General features: G+C 35.8%; 1 protein-coding gene across 1 annotated transcript; it reads right to left on the bottom strand.

Annotated features, from left to right (window-relative positions):
• Nucleotides 1–454: 454 nt before the first annotated feature.
• LOC123536771 (intestine-specific homeobox-like) lies at nt 455–17,029 on the bottom strand. The gene is made up of 4 exons (XM_045320180.2): nt 16,402–17,029; nt 15,695–15,915; nt 7,235–7,342; nt 455–1,548 (listed from the first exon to the last, which is right to left on the bottom strand). The coding sequence occupies exons 1-4, from the start codon at nt 16,643–16,645 to the stop codon at nt 1,381–1,383; spliced, it is 741 nt and encodes a 246-aa protein (XP_045176115.2). The 5' UTR covers nt 16,646–17,029; the 3' UTR covers nt 455–1,380.
• Nucleotides 17,030–17,373: the final 344 nt, after the last annotated feature.

Raw genomic sequence — 17,373 nt, 5'->3', positions numbered from 1 at the left:
TGTTAAAACATCAAAAATTTTATGAACGGTAGAAATTTAGTTAGAATATCAAATCCTTAATTTAATAACACCATGTATACTGTTTTAAAGGAAACAAGTAAAAAGAAACGACAATTTTGCTTCCCGAAGGGGAAACAAGATACTATACTTAGTAAAAAGTTTCCTTTTCGGGAAGTAGGGAAAAACCACAAATTGATTTCCTGAATGGGAAGTTTCTCCTACTGATGTATACTTATATATTTTACTCTTGTCTATAAGGATGGCATCTGAAAAAAAATCAAACAATTTAATTGTTAAACAAATACAAATTTGTAATAATCATATACATATTAAAATAACACAATGCAGCAAAACATTTTGCCAAATACTCGAAAGTTGAAATCTTTGGATAAGGGACATATATCAACAATATTATAATCTGTAACCGGAACAGCAAAAAAAAAAAACCCAACAAACTGGCCAGTTTGACTTTGAAGAAGATATGACCCATACACTGCTGAGAATAAAGGCAGTGCACTGAGTGATAGGTTTGTTCATATGGAAAATAAAACAGGGATAGTTTTAGTATAATTTGTGTTTGACAGAAATGAGACACACACGGCAACATCATTGTTTACTTTAACCTTGATTACACTTGGGAAATTTAGAAAAGATAAAAGATACTAAAATATAAAAGATATAATTATAATAAACCTTTAAAAACTGATAAAGAAATAATTCTGGTAAAATGCCATCATGATCTTCGCCAGGGCTGTTTTGATAACATTTTACCAGTGGTGGCAGTTCACTCATCGTAAATGTACACAATGTCATAAATAAGGCACACTTTAATGAATATTTCATGTAATCATTTTAATGGCAAGAAATAAGTCCTTTTGGGTTTTTTTTATATCTATGTATTTTCTGTATGTCACAGGAATGAAAGTCATCATTAAAAATCATGGTAACGCGACACTATATTAAAATAATTTGTTTTCTTTTTTATGCATGACGATGTACCATGTACAAGTCTTTAATAAAATCCTTTTCTGTTCTGTTCTGTTCTGTTAATCATTAATGACGTGGCTCTTAAACATGTACAACAGTTTGTATAAGAACTAATCGTGTAATACTAAACAACCGCCAAATATATTTCGCTTTAAATTTATTTAATTTTTTAATTTTTTTTACGAAACAGAAGCAGAATTTTCTTCGTAATACCGACCCGGATTCCACCGACTGCAGTGAGTTCTTGATTCTGGTGTCTGGAAATATATTTACCATCTTTTTATTTTCGAATAAAAGCTTGACGGTTATGATTAGTTGAAACTGCGGGCTATTGTCTTGTTGTTCAAAGAAAGAATTAACATTTTTACTGGTCAAAACTGTGAACCATTTGGTTTATTGTTTCAAAGAAGAGATTGGCCTTTTTGATTGGTCGAAATTCATCACCATCATTGACTGCAGAACTGCTAACGGTAACTTTGGGAAAGCTTTGCTGGCCGTTGCTATAGCTGGTGGTGTTGAAAGGCTTGGTGTTGATAGGCCCGGAAACATACTTCTCTCAGACTGAAATTGAAAATTCAAAAGGCGTTCGTAATTTATGGCCATTAACCATTAAACACTACCTAATTGAAAAGGAATTCCACCCAATGCTATAATTGTTCTTGCATACATACATTCAGGATTATTTCCTGGTACTTTCGTCGCGTTTATACCTTACTTGGTTTCACCGCCGCATTTTGCAAATCCAACCATTACGATGCATTATGAGAACATTAAAAAATCATTTACAGACGAGGCTGCGAAATGTTTACATCATTTTTATTACTTGAAATAGTTTCAACATAATACTACATGTAGTACATGTATGTATGTAAAATTTTGACATAAAAAGCTTTAAACAAGATGTAAATACTACACTCGATTGGAATGTAAATAAAGTGACTTGTTTTGCTACAAAATGCATTATATTTTGATGCCCTTGTAATAACTTATAACTACAATGTATTTTTCGTATTTCTGCGTATTTTACAAAAATATTTCTGATATGATATGGTGCATTTAGCATGGAAAATCAACTGAAACGTTTAAACTTTAAACTGGACTTTTTGAATATCATAAGAAATTGAATGCATGTAGATTTCTTTGCCGACGCTATACTGTGAAAGGAAATATAATATTAGAAACAAACATGAACGCCTATTGCTGTGCTGTGAACGGAACTGTCTATTAGAAAAAAAACATGAACCGCCAAATGCTCTACGGTGAACGGAGCTGTATATTAGAAACAAATATGAAACGCCTATTACAGTGTACTGTGAACGGAACTGTTTATCAGAAACATACGCAGATTCCTTTTTTTCTAAACGGAGCTGTATAACAGAAACGACCATGAAACAACGCCTATAACTTTACCTGGAACGCAACTGTTTGTCAGAAACAAATCTGAACGCCTACTGATGTACTGTCTACAGAACTGTATAACAGAAACAAACATGAACGCCTGCTGCTGTACTGTGAACGCAACTGTATAAACAGGAACAAACATGAACGCCTATTGCTGTACTGGGAACTGAACTGTACAACAGTAACAAACATGAACGCCTATTGCTGTACTGGGAACTGAACTGTATCACAGAATCAAATATGAACGCCTATTGCTGTACTGGGAATTGAACCATATACCAGTATTAAGCATAAACGCCTATTGCAGACAGATTAGCCAAGCTTGGAGCTACAGATAACCAGCCACAAAATGCCATTACTCACGAGGAGAAGTTGACAATGATCAAAAGCACTGACAAAGCCAAGGCCAACCAAGGATGGCTACCACCAACTAGACAGATGGGAACAAGTCATCATCTTTAGGCTCTGCACGAGACATAATAGGTTAAATGCTCACATGTGCACAAAGGTTAATTTGTCTCCTTCTCCGATGCGCCCTTGTGGCCTTGATCAGCAAACTGCTGAGCACATTCTGCAGAGATGTCCACGTCTGGAGAACCAAAGGGAAATGTGTGGCCAAACAGCACCCCAGTGAAACTCAAAGTGCACGGCAAGATGGAGGACCTGAAGAAGACGGCATCCTTCATTGCTGGATCAGGGGTGATGGTGTAGGCGGTGAACGCCAAGAAAAAAGAAGAAGAGTAAAAAGCATGAATGCCTGTTGCTGTACTGGGAACTGAACTGTATATCAAAAACAAGCATGAACACCTATTGCGCTGTACTGGGAACTGAACTGTATAACAGAAACAAACATGAACGCCTGGTGATGTACTGGGAACTGAACTGTATATCAGAAACAAGTATGAACGTCCACTGCTGTACTGGGAACTGAACTGTATAAAAGAAACAAACATGATTGTCTATTGCTGTACTGGGAGCTGAACTGTATATCAGAAACAAGCATGAACGCCTATTGCTGTACTTGGAACTGAACTGTATATCAGAAACAAGCATGAACGCCTGTTGCTGTACTGGGAACTGAACTTTATTTCAGAAACAACAATGAACGCCTATTGCTGTACTGGGAACTGAACTGTTTAACAGAAACAAACATGAACGCCTGTTGTTGTACTGGGAACTGAACTAACTGTATAACAGAAACAAACATGAACGCCTGTTGCTGTACTGGGAACGCAACTGTATAACAGAAACAAACATGAACGCTTGTTGCTGTACTGGGAACTGAACTGTATAACAGAAACAAGCATGAATGTCTGTTGCTGTACTGGTAACTGAACTGTATAACAGAAACAAACATGAACGCCTGTTGCTGTACTGGGAACTGAACTGTATTTCAGAAACAAACATGAACATCTGTTGCTGTACTGGGAACTGAACTGTATAACAGAAACAAACAAGAACGCACTAGGAAATGAACTGTATATCAGTAACAAACATGAACGCCTGTTGCTGTACTGGGAACTGAACTGTATAACAGAAACAAACATGAACGCCTATTACTGTACTAGAAACTGAACTGTATAACAGAAACAAACATGAACGCCTGTTGCTGTACTTGGAACTGAACTGTTGCTGTACTGGGAACTGAACTGTATAACAGAAACAAACATGAACGCCTGTTGCTGTACTGGGAACTGAACTGTATAACAGAAACAAAAATGAACGCCTGTTGTTGTACTGGAAACTGAAGTGTATATCAGAAACAAACATGAACGCCTGTTGCGGTACTGGGAACTGAACTGTATAACAGAAACAAACATGAACGCCTGTTGCGTACTGGGAACTGACCTGTATAACAGAAACAAACATGAACGCCTGTTGCTGTACTGGGAACTGAACTGTATAACAGAAACAAACATGAACGCCTGTTGCTGTACTTGGAACGGAACTGTATAACAGAAACAAAAATGAACGCATGTTGCTGTACTGGGAACTGAACTGTATAACAGAGACAAACATGAACGCCTGTTGCTGTACTGGGAACTGAACTGTATAACAGAAACAAAAATGAACGCCTGTTGCTGTACTGGGAACTGAACTGTATATCAGTAACAAACATGAACGCCTGTTGCTGTACTGGGAACTGAACTGTATATCAGTAACAAACATGAACGCCTGTTGCTGTACTGGGAACTGAACTGTATATCAGAAACAAACATGAACGCCTGTTGCCGACTGGGAACTGAACTGTATATCAGAAACCAACAAGAACGCCTATTGCGGTACTGGGAACTGAACTGTGTAACAGAAACAAACAAGAACGCCTGTTGCGGTACTGGGAACTGAACTGTGTAACAGAAACAAACATGAACGCCTGTTGCTGTACTGGGAACTGAACTGTATAACAGAAACAAACATGAACGCCTGTTGCTGTACTGGGAACTGAACTGTATAACAGAAACAAACATGAACGCCTGTAGCGTACTGGGAACTGAACTGTATAACAGAGACAAACATGAACGCCTGTGGCTGTACTGGGAACTGAACTGTATAACAGAAACAAACATGAACGCCTGTTGCTGTACTGGGAACTGAACTGTATAACAGAAACAAACATGAACGCCTGTTGCTGTACTGGGAACTGAACTGTATAACAGAAACAAACATGAACGCCTGTTGCTGTACTGGGAACTGAACTGTATAACAGAAACAAACATGAACGCCTATTGCTGTACTGGGAACTGAACTGTATAACAGAAACAAACAAGAACGCCTATTGCTGTACTGGGAACTGAACTGTATAACAGAAACAAACATGAACGCCTATTGCTGTACTAGAAACTGAAATGTATATCAGAAACAAACATGAACACCTATTGTTGTACTGGGAACTAAACTTTATATCAGAAACAACAATGAACGCCTAATGTTGTACTAGAAACTGAACTGTATATCAGAAACAGGCATGAACACCTATTGCCGCTGTACTGGGAACTGAACTTTATATCAGAAACAAGCATACTCGCCTATTGCTGTACTGAGAACTGAACTGTATATCAGTAACAAGCATGAACGCCTATTGCTGTACTGGGATCTGAACTGTGTAACCTGAAACAAGCACGGACGCCTACTGCTATAATGGGAACTGAATTGTATAATAGAAACAAACATGAACATCTACTGCTGTAATGGGAACTGAACTGTATATCAGAAACAAGCGTGAAACAGCGTTCGCTATATTTTGAACGGGACTAAAACATGAAACGTTGATTGCTGTACTATGAACAGGACTGTAGATCAGAAACAAACATTAACTGTGACGCCGATTGTTGTTGAGTGAATCGATATTAATATCAGAAACAAATCTGAAACGCCGATTGATGTCGTGTAAAAAAGGAGATACATATGAGAAAGTAACAGAAATGTATGTCAAAAGAAATCAGAAACGCCAATTGTTGCGGTGTGAATGCAAATTAATATCAAAAACAAATCTGAAGCATCAACCGTTGTTGTAAGAACGAAAACATATATGAGACATTGCCCTGAGACACCGAATGATGTTGTGAGAACAGAAATAAGCATAAGTGACAACCCTGAAACACCAGTTGGTGTTGTGAGAACAGAAATGAGTGTAAGAAATAGACTAGGAACGCCGACTGTTGTTGTGAGAAAGGAAATGTATATTAGAAACAAACCTGAAACGCCGATATTGTTGTTGTGAGAACGGAAATGAGTATAAGAAACAAACCTGGAACGCCGACTGTTGTTGTGAGAACGGAAATGATTATAAGAAACAAACCTGGAACACCGACTATTGTTGTGAGAACGAAAATGTATATAAGAAACAAACCTGAAACACCGAATGTTATTGTGAGAACGGAAATGTATATAAGAAACAAACCTGAAACACCGAATGTTATTGTGAGAATGGAAATGTATAAAAGAAACAAACCTGAAACACCGAATGTTATTGTGAGAATGGAAATGTATATAAGAAACAAACCTGAAACACCGAATGTCATTGTGAGAATGGAAATGTACCTAAAACATCGAATGTCATTGTGAGAATGAAAATATATATTAGAAACAAACCTGAAACGCCGATATTGTTGTTGTGAGAACGGAAATGAGTATAAGAAACAAACCTGGAACGCCGACTGTTGTTGTGAGAACGGAAATGATTATAAGAAACAAACCTGGAACACCGACTATTGTTGTGAGAACGGAAATGTATATAAGAAACAAACCTGAAACACCGAATGTTATTGTGAGAACGGAAATGTATATAAGAAACAAACCTGAAACACCGAATGTTATTGTGAGAATGGAAATGTATAATAAAAACAAAAACCGAAACACCGGATGTTACTGTGAGAATGGAAATGTATATAAGAAACAAACCTGGCACACCGATTGTTGTTGTGAGAACGGAAATGAATATAAGAAACAAACCTGGCACGCCGATTGTTGTTGTGAGAACGGAAATGAATATAAGAAACAAATCTGGAACGTCAATTGATGTTGTGAGAACGGAAATAAGTGTAAGAAACAAACCTGCAACGCCGACTGATGTTGTGAGAATGGAAATGAGTATAAGAAACAAACCGGCTGTTTTTATGAGAACGGAAATGAGTATAGGAAACAAACCTAAAACGCCAACTGTTTTTATGAACGGAAATGAATATAGGAAAGAAACCTGAACGCCGACTGTTTTTATGAGAACGGAAATTAGTATAGGAAACAAACCTAGAACGCCGACTGTTTTTATGAACGGAAATGAATATAGGAAACAAACCTGGAACGCCGACTGTTTTTATGAGAACGGAAATTAGTATAGGAAACAAACCTGGAACGCCGACTGTTGCGTAAACGGAAATGGGTAACGGGGGTACACAAGGTGTGCGTTTTGCTTCTCTCGTTTGCGCCATTTTGCTCTTCTGTTTTGGAACCACACCTAGATAACAATGTAAACATTTTATAAGTTTGGTACAGTCTGCTTTAATGACAGTATTAACATGCATGTTTTTTCTAGACTTAACAGCTTCACATTTAGGAAAAACTAATGGGAAAATTATAACACCATGTAAATGAATCTATGCTTCTGTTAAAAAAACAGCGAAACGCAAAATTCAATTTCAAAGAAAAGTCAAAGCTAACAACTTTATGTAAGATAAATAAAAAAACAACTTCTGGAAATATATAAATCAGTTCAAGAATAATGGCCAATTTGGTAGGCCTAATGTAAGTTTACATTATTTCGCGGATAAAAAAATTTCAAATTCTTCGCAGTGTGAGTTTACAATTATGATGACACATTTCGTCATGGATCAATAGCTATTGATGAGACTAGACTGTCCGTTTACAGTTGAAGAATTCTCAAAAAGAATATATTCCCTCAAAAGAAACATGAGTAGTGATTTTTTTTAAATAATGTGGCTGATTTTTTCATAGACACAAATCAGTTTATCTCATCATATCTTGTTATTGTTTTTAATAAAATATTTGATACAGGCATTTATCCCGAATCGTGGTGTAAAGGGGTAAGTGTTCAAAACACAAGACGGGGAATTTTGAAAATCCTTCAAATTATCGTGGTGGAATAACACTTGTAAATGTAATGGGTAAAATATTTCCATTGTCCTTAGAAATGAACTGAATAAATTGTGTGAATCAGAGCATATTTTTAATGATTCGCAGTTTGGTTTTAAAGACAATCATATTACAGCAGACCAATATTTTTGCTACATTCTATCATTCAAAAATTATCTAAAAATAAGTCCAAGCTATATTGCGCCTTTATTGACCACGAAAAAGCCTTCGACGCGAAGCATTGTGGTGAAAATTGTTAGAAATAAGCATCAGCTGTAAAATTATTAATGTGAGTGTATTTATGCAAATGTAAAATCTTGTGTTTAGTTATCTATAGAGATGAATATGTCAATTGTTTTGACGTCGCACTCGGTTTTAAACAAGGGGAACCGCTGTCTCCTCTGCTCTTTATCCTATTCTAGCATAAAACTGCTGTTCTTGACACTTTTCGGGTGTGTTTTAGCAGGAGAGAAAACGTGTGTTAACAGAGAGATTCTCGCGCCCGCGTGCTGTTATAACACCTTTTTATATATGCGCGTTCTGTGGTAAAGCGTAAACGTCATTCGGCCCCAAAACGGATAATTCAAAACGAAATGACTTCAACGTAAAAAAAACAACTTAGACATTCCCACGCATTTCGTGGAAATTTAATGTCGTTGAGTGACATTGTATTCATTTATCAGTTTTTACGAGTTTTATGCTAGAATAGCGTTAGCGAATGTTCGTTACGTGTTATAACATCTGCAGAATCCCGAGGAATTGGTTGGTGCCCGAGTCCGTTAGGGCGAGGGTACCAACGTATCCCGAGGAAAAAAAAAACATGCGTTATCCTTACATTTGTAAATGACATAAATGAAAATATTGACCACAACAATCTATGTGAGTCGGATCTCGATCAGCTTACTATGTATCTATTGCTGTTTGTTGATGATATAGTATTGTTTACGACCAGTCCAGGCAGCTTACAAACACAACTTGATAATATATATATATATATTTGTACTCGACTGTTGCATTATTCCTGAACAAGGATTATCCCTGAATGAATATTACTTATAAAACATTACATATGTGTCTTTGTATCTCACGGCATGTCACATTGCAATCAATATTGAATATTTTTTTAAGTAAATGTTCTTTTGGCTTGTTCACTCATGTTTTATTATATTTTGTTCTTATAATGATGAACTGTACATGTTTAAATTACTGACCTGTTCTTTCTGTTTTGATAAAACGGGGCCTAAAGGTAAATGTTAAAATGATTAAAACTTGTATTTTTGAGACAAACAAACACATTCATGACTTGAATGGTACATAACTGGAGAAAAACTAGATATTGTAGTCCAGTTTTTTTATTACGGTATGAATTTCACTTATAAAGGTACTATGAAAAATGCCGTAAGAACATTATCCGACCAAGCACTAAAAACTTATAATTGTTTTATTTCAATATTTAGTAGGGTAAGCTTAGATGCACGGACGAAATTGTAATTATTTGATAAAATGGTGGTTCCAATTCTATCATATACACTGTAATGCTGTTTCGGATATATATGATATATGATTTTAAAGAAATAGACAAACCACATTAAATTCTTAAAATTTATACTAGGTGTTCGTCAGCAGACGCCGAATGTGGTTATTTATGGCGAATTAGGCAGATACCCTTTATCGGTAATTTGCAAGGAAAGGGCTTTGAAATACTGGCTCAAGATCATGAAATGTAATGAGTCTTCAATGTACACATGCTTTATCGAACAGTGTAATAGTAATGATAACAATATCTGGGCAATGAGAGTCAAACTGTTGCTAGACAGACTTGGATTAAGTTACATATGGACTTATTTTAACGTAGATGTTAAAGGCACTGACCCCCAGATCGTTTGACAACAAAAAAAAGAAGATTGTTTTAGACATCTGGAAATTAATGCTAGCTTTGAAACTTAATTACTGACAGACTATATGTTACGGGAAAACATATATAGTTTTATCCTACCTTCATGCAAAATAAAGGCAAAAATCAAGGGGTCAGATAAATTTTGCTTTATCTGGTCAGTGACTAAATAAAGTTTGGCGGACTACTTTTTGGATTTTTTTTAAAACGACGCCATCTTGTTTTTGAAAATAACTGCTAAAAGACATATTTATGCAATTATTTTCATAAACGCGCTTTTGTTAGGTATGTGAGACCATCACAAATGTATAGCGTATGCATACCGTACTTGCAATAAAAACTACAAAAAGTTTTTATAACGGAAACGCTCGGAGAAACGGAAAGTGGCTCATGTATAGCGTTTGTTCAGAATTTTAGCTTTCTACACGTCAATCTAGGAATATATTGCATCTGTAATGGAGTGTTATTGAATAAAATCATCGAGGAAACGGTTTGTGTTCAACATCTGCCGAACAATGTACGAAAATGTATATATCGATCTAGCACAGGTTCTGTAGAAATATGGTTTCGGAAGAATCGTGTTGAGTCATTAAAACTAGTATCACTCCCTGACGCCGACAAGGCTTGTAATTTCTTTGGACATGATATATATTTTAGGCCATTTTGTATAGTAAAGCGTACCAAGCCCTTTGTTTTTGTTTGCTTGGCTTTGGGTTTAACGTCGTTTTTCAATAGTATTTCAGTCATGTAACGGCGGGCAGTTAGCCTAACCAGTGTTCCTGGATTCTGTACCAGTACCTGTTCTCCGCAAGTAACTGCCAACTTCCCCACATTAATTATCAGAGGTTGAGGACGAGTGATTTCAGACACAATGTTTTTTTTATCAAATCGTCACGGAGAACATACGCCCCGTCCGAGGATCCCGCGATCCGTAGACCAACGCTCTTCCTACTGAGCTAAGCCGGCGGGTCCGTTTTCAAAATAATTGCACGCAGTATATGTTTTACTAAATTCGTTTTAAAAGCACTGATCCCCAGAAAGTATGACAACAACAAAACAAGAGTTGTCTCAATAGGATGACACATGACCCCGATGGCACTTTGAATGAATAGTTATGGCCGATGTTAGAGTTTAGGACCTTTGACCTACGGACCTGGGTCTTGCGCGCGACACGTCGTCTTACTGTGGTACACATTCATGCCCAATAATTTTAAAATCCATGCATGAATGACAAAGATATGGACCGGACACGCCCATCGATGCACTGTCATGAAATATGACCTTTAATGTCTAAGTGTGACCTTGACCTTTGAGCTACGTACCTGGGTCTTGCGCGCGACATGTCGTCTTACTGTGGTACACATTCATGCCAAGTTATTTGAAAATCCATCCATCGATGACAAAGATATGGACCGGACACGAAAATTGCGGACAGACTGACAGACCGACAGACGGTTCAAAAACTATATGCCTCCCTTCGGGGGCACAAAAATAGATATCAGAAAATTATTGCTAAATTTCTCATGAAAGTTGTAATAGTTAATGACAGATTATGTTACAGAAACACATAAGAATTATTTATTTATTTATTTTTTTGGCGATTTATTCAAAATAACGGGATACTGGAGGTAAACTGCCTTAATCATAAAGCTTTATATTTATTTAAATATTCCTCCGTGGTGTATTGTTCACGACCCCAGGGAAATTTTTATCGCGGCGGCGGCCCGGGTTCGATTCCCGACTCGAGCATGTTTTTATCTCTTAATTTGGCATTCTGAAACAGATTAGCAACAAAACCTCGTGTTCTAATATTCAAAATCTGACCAAACTTTTATAAAAAAACTGGATGTCTTTGCCTTTAAACTGCTAAACGCTAAAGTAACAACTTGTGATTTTTTTGGCCACATACTGTTTAACGTATGAAAGAAATAGTAAAGACAGGTAATGTTTCGGAAAAGATATGAACTATTTCGCACGTCATTTTTTTTACTTCAACGTAAAATAAGTTTTAAAAAGGTTTTCTTTTTACGATGCTGGCTTTGAGAAAGAAGAAATTGATGTTCGCGATTTGCATAAGCGATTTAACCGAACAATTCGAAAGAAGCGTGTGCAACAGTTTAAATAGTTGAACTAACATGTTAGGCCACGTATTAGTAAAGAAAACATTTCAAATATGATTGTGTGCGACATTAGTGACTTCCCATAATTAATTATAGACGTGAATGAATATTGATGTGGGTTTTCTTAGCGACTTAGCATTTTCTTGTAAACAAATTCGAATCGGCTAGTGCTTCACAAATATTTTGAGATACCTGTGTCAGGTATGTCCTTAATATCGATGATGACGATATGATATTTACGTCGGCAGCGGATAATGAAATCGGTACTATTTACTAACATACGATTTTGTGTGGAATTGCGCGTGGATTCTTTACGCCTGTTTTAAGTATCTATGCGAGAATGGAAAAATCGACTAATTTTGGGAACAGTGCTAAGATTTTTACTCAATTCACGCATGTTTTCCTTTCGGCCTGCCTCGATTTCATTTCTGAAACTGTGTCCGTGGCATAACAAAAAAAATATTTATACGTGTCACGTGCCAGACATAATACACGAGTGTGAATGAAAGGCGGGAAAAGTGAGGTATCAATCAGTCTCCACGGATTTATTTGACTTCTGCACAAGTGCGAGATACAGTACATAATCGGTGACATGATTCTATTACGTCAGGAAATGTTGACTGACATACTTTCAGCGATTAATTAAGGACGCTAAAAGCATGACCAAGACTTCAAATTCAAAGGGAACGAGACAGAAAAAAAAGAAAAGAAATGCTTAATGAACAGAAATTTATCAAAAAGGATAATATTTCTTAGATCGGTCATATCAAAATTGCGTTCATTAAAGTAGCAACTTATAGTTAAAAAGAAAGGAAAACGTCCGTAATTAATTAAAAGAGGTGATCAAACAGCCACCCACCCACCCATATTTTATACATTTTTACAATTAACCCATCACCCATAAAGACGGTTTTTGTGAGGACCACCACCCATAATTATGATTTTTGGATGGACCCCACCACCCATAATTATGATTTTCCGATGGAACCCACCACCCGTCATTAAAATATTCGGTTGCCGTCCGACACCGCCCCTCCCCCCATAAATTTAATTCTGGAATCGCCATTATAAATAACTTCAAATTCCGAGTAGGCTCTATGACTGCTCTCTGGATCGTTCATACAAGTCATTTAATTCAAATATAAATCTGTTATAATAATAATGATAGATGTGATAACAATAAATAGAGAGAATGGGTTCGCGGTCCGATTTCGCTTTAAAAGACATCTAAATTAGCAGCCCTCGGATCAAGAGTAAGTCACGAGCTTAAAAGAAAACGGAGATGCTTCCATATAAACAGCAACATTTAAAAAAGAAATGAAATAAAATAGATAGGTTGATAAAACGATAAACAACTAAGCATTGTTTAAATATATATTTCAAGAAGTAAAGTTTAATTCTAGCGTGACATAGATACGTCAAGATTTCTATCTTCTATCAGCTGATTGTGTTTTTAAACCTAGAGGTAATATTTCCCTTGTGCGCCTCGTATAAATCTGCATATGGCCACAGCAAGATTACGTCATTTGTCTAATACGTCACAAGTTTCTTTCGGAGAAAAATAATTCTCTTGCATACACAACCGGTGAATATTGTTTATTGAAGTTCAAAACTGACCATTGTGAAAGAAATTGGATATGTGGCGGACTGTAAATACTTCAGTAAGGATGCTAAAATACAGGTTATCTTTGAACCATGCGTTTGGAAATGATGTCATTTTGAACAAGTCATCGTTTCAAGGGCATGGTGCGATTGATGCCTGAATTTCACCGGTGTTTAAGAGCTTGTTTGTTTACAATTTACTCATTGAGGATTGGATAGAGCTACCGAAGACTTGGAAGAATTTTGGACTGTTTATAACTTTGTTAAAAGTGAGTCAATTTACATTTTTGTTAGATCTAAATAATGTCTTCATTGTTATAGCTTTTTTTTTAAATACAACATTTCATTTCCCTCATGCATTCATAAACGAAATGAGTCTTGAATCGCTCCCGATAAAATTCACGTGAATTTTCCCGTAATACTCCAAATTTAGAGAACAAACTCCAATGGCGACAAGAAATTACAATGGGAGACTGCCGTTGAAAATACAAATTTGTTATTTATTTGGATATTTGGCAAAGCAGAAAAAAATCGTTAAATTTCTCGAGGGTGACTTTTTTTTAGTTTATCAAACCATGTTTACTTTGGTAAGTGTCGTAGTTTTCTCAAGTGACACCAAAGTTGGTGTAAACCTTTGGAATGGAACAGACTTTAACATGTTTTAGACTGAGCTCGCATAAGCTAGAAATAGAGGTTAGTCCATATTTTGGAAATATAAGAGAGGCACGTATTTGTAAAGTTTGTTCATGTAATATGATTGTATCTGAATATCATTTTCTATTGTGCTGTCTGTTATACTTGTCAATAAGACTCGGGTATTCAAGAAATACTATATTGCCGAATATTCATATGTTGATTTCTTTTATGTCATCTAGAAACAAGAAAACAATATTAAATTTAGCGAAATATGTAAACGAAGCTTTCAAGCGACGATTGGAAACCCTTTCAGGGCTGCTTCTTAGTTAAGAAAATATCTTTTTTAATGAAGTGGCTCATGTTGCTATCTACTAGTATGTTTTTGTCGAAATTTCTAGCATCTTGGTTTGTCTTTGCCATAGTTGTCTCAATTACAAATGTATGTTGATGGCCAAAGGCAAATAATTTGCCGATTTACTTAATAAAAAAACTGAAACTATAAAATACGTATTATTGCCGGAAAGGACGAACATCTTCCTTTTGTGATAGTTGTGAATTAAACACTGATTAGAAATATGTTTAAGCTTTGTAAAAGGTTGGAATGTACCACCCTTTTCAGAAGTAGAATATAGAAGTCTCATTTTTTACATGTATTGTTAAAGGGAGGAATATTCTCCCAATTGAAATAGTTTTACTATGTAAATAAGAACTTTTAAAGTTTGGAAAAACATAGTAGAAACATTCCAATTTCAGTGGTAGAATATAGGGCTTATTTATAAATCATATATGATTGCAGAAAGGGAAAAATATTCAGTCCTTTCGAAAATAGCTGTGAAATGAAAATTTCTTCCTAAGTAATAGACACAAATTCTCAGATTTCGCAAAAGAGAGGAAAGTTCCACCTTTTTTATTACTAGAATTATTAAAAAACGTATTGATGATATGGAAGAATATACAGTTGTGAAATAAAAGCTATTTAGATAAGAGAAAATTGTCTTTATCTGTTCTGTAACCCCCTTTGCCATGAAGTCATTTTTAAGTATCTTCAAAATACGACTACAGATTGAGGTGTGAAGTCCGTGATATCTGGTACTGGAAAAAAGGAATTTGATTGGAAAGCATTGAATTATATCATTGTAGTATCTTGATTTCATCAATTATCCTAATTTATCCCCCTTTCGTTTTACTTGTTTAAAAGACAACGTTTGCGTTTGAAGGGAAATTTAATAGTAATTTCGACGACGCGAATTAGCCCCTATTTTACGTGATGACTGAACATGTCGTTTATTCTCCTCCTACTGTAAATGTAGTGAAGTTGTCAGTTACTTGAGGAGAACAAGCAAATAAAGGGACAAAGAAAAAATTAACTGACTACCAGGTATAACTGAACTGTTGCTGACAAAGCGTATTAATTGCAAAAAAAAATAACAACTATAAAACAAATAAAATATAAGTGTTAGGGTACCTGTATTCTAGATTCGGGAAGATGTACCTTGGCTGCCAGTTTTTCTCTCATAAAGATGTCAGGATAATGCGTCCGTCGGAATGCGATTTCCAGATCTTGCAACTGTCTAGTTGTAAATGTGGTGCGGTTTCGTTTCGTTTTTGAACCGCACTTGGTTTGTGAGGTGGGTCGGAGTTTCTGCGGAACAAGATTAGCCAGAGATGATCTATTTGGAACAGTCACTGAAATGAGATTGTCTCTTGAAAGAAAAACAGTACTTACACCAATTCAACAGGCCGGATATTATTTTAGAAGGCAAAACAGTATAATCAGTTGCTAAACGAGATGGGAGGTCCAAAGACGGGACAGGCTTTCTATATAAAAACCCACCAACAATATATACCAATATTTTGTCTATATAATTACTCTTCTAGATATATTGTCTAGAAAATTTTACAAAGTTTTTGAGCGTTGAGATTATTGAAGATTTTCAATTCGTACGCGAGTATGTCATCAAATTAACTTTTGGTGACTTATTGAATACAAGTATAAACTCATGATATCCTTTATAACATTTTGTTTGTCAGGTCCAAAACAATCGCCAATTGCTTTTTTTCAAATCTTGCACTATATTAAACATGTCAGTACGCACGGTTTGATTTTTTTCAAGCTTCCTTTTGTCTTTAATACAACCTGAAATTGTACAAATAATTTGACCAGTAACTAACCTTTTGTCTGCGTTATCGTTTGTTCGTTTGCCATTCCTAGGATGTTTGATATGGAAAACTTCAAGGATGACGATGCATTGCATTTGGGTTCCTCTTTTGTAGTATGTACAGTTTCTTCCAAATCCTTTTCTGTCTTTTCTATCTTTATACCAGTTTCCGCTGCCGAACTTTGAATATCATTAAATTCGCTTTTTATTGCCTTTGAAAAATTGATAGGCTGCTCCACACTATCTGCTTTCTCCATAGCTTTACCTTGTCCTCTTACATAAGCTTAATTAATACAATTTTGAATATCAAATCATATTTTAACTTTATTCCAATTCATATAGTAAAATCTGCTTATCAGTTGAATAAAAGAGAATTTTTCTCTCCAGTTAGTGTGCTGGCAGGAAATTTCCAAATAATAGATTGGACTTATATAGGCGTAAGAAAGCAGTGAGAAGACCCTCTGTGCAAAACTGCATTTTTCCTACGCACCACGCAATTTATCAAAACTTTGATGGACTCATATCCTGTTTGAAAGAACGGAACCACGTTCAAGAAAGCTCTTCAGTGTCTGATTTATTTAGAATTATTTCCTTTCATTTTCATCTAACACTCCTTTCACATGTTTCATAAGTACCTATGAAATAACGACAACAAATTAAAGAAATTAAAAGGTTTCACCAATGTCAGTCAGTTTTTGTATGAATAGTGTATAAATTACAACTAGACAATTATCAGACAATTTAATCTGTGGGAACGGTCGACAAGATGTTAAAATCATATTCAAGGTTTTCAATTTCCACTACTGCTCTGATACGGCTTCTTTTAATATCCTTGTAGCCCCGTCGGTCTAAACCCATACAGGATATTAGCAGTGTAGAATCATTCAGAGAACTGCGATATTTTGATGCAAGCTTTATTAAGAATTAAAAAGTCATCTTTATGTTTAAACATTTATATGCCTCTCTCAATCTGTTTGCAAGGTAT

The sequence above is a fragment of the Mercenaria mercenaria genome, chromosome 17, assembly GCF_021730395.1.
Source record: "Mercenaria mercenaria strain notata chromosome 17, MADL_Memer_1, whole genome shotgun sequence".
In the NCBI taxonomy this organism is placed as follows: domain Eukaryota; kingdom Metazoa; phylum Mollusca; class Bivalvia; order Venerida; family Veneridae; genus Mercenaria; species Mercenaria mercenaria.
The sequence above is the reverse complement of the archived record's forward strand: the minus strand, read 5'-3'. Positions and strand labels throughout refer to the sequence as shown.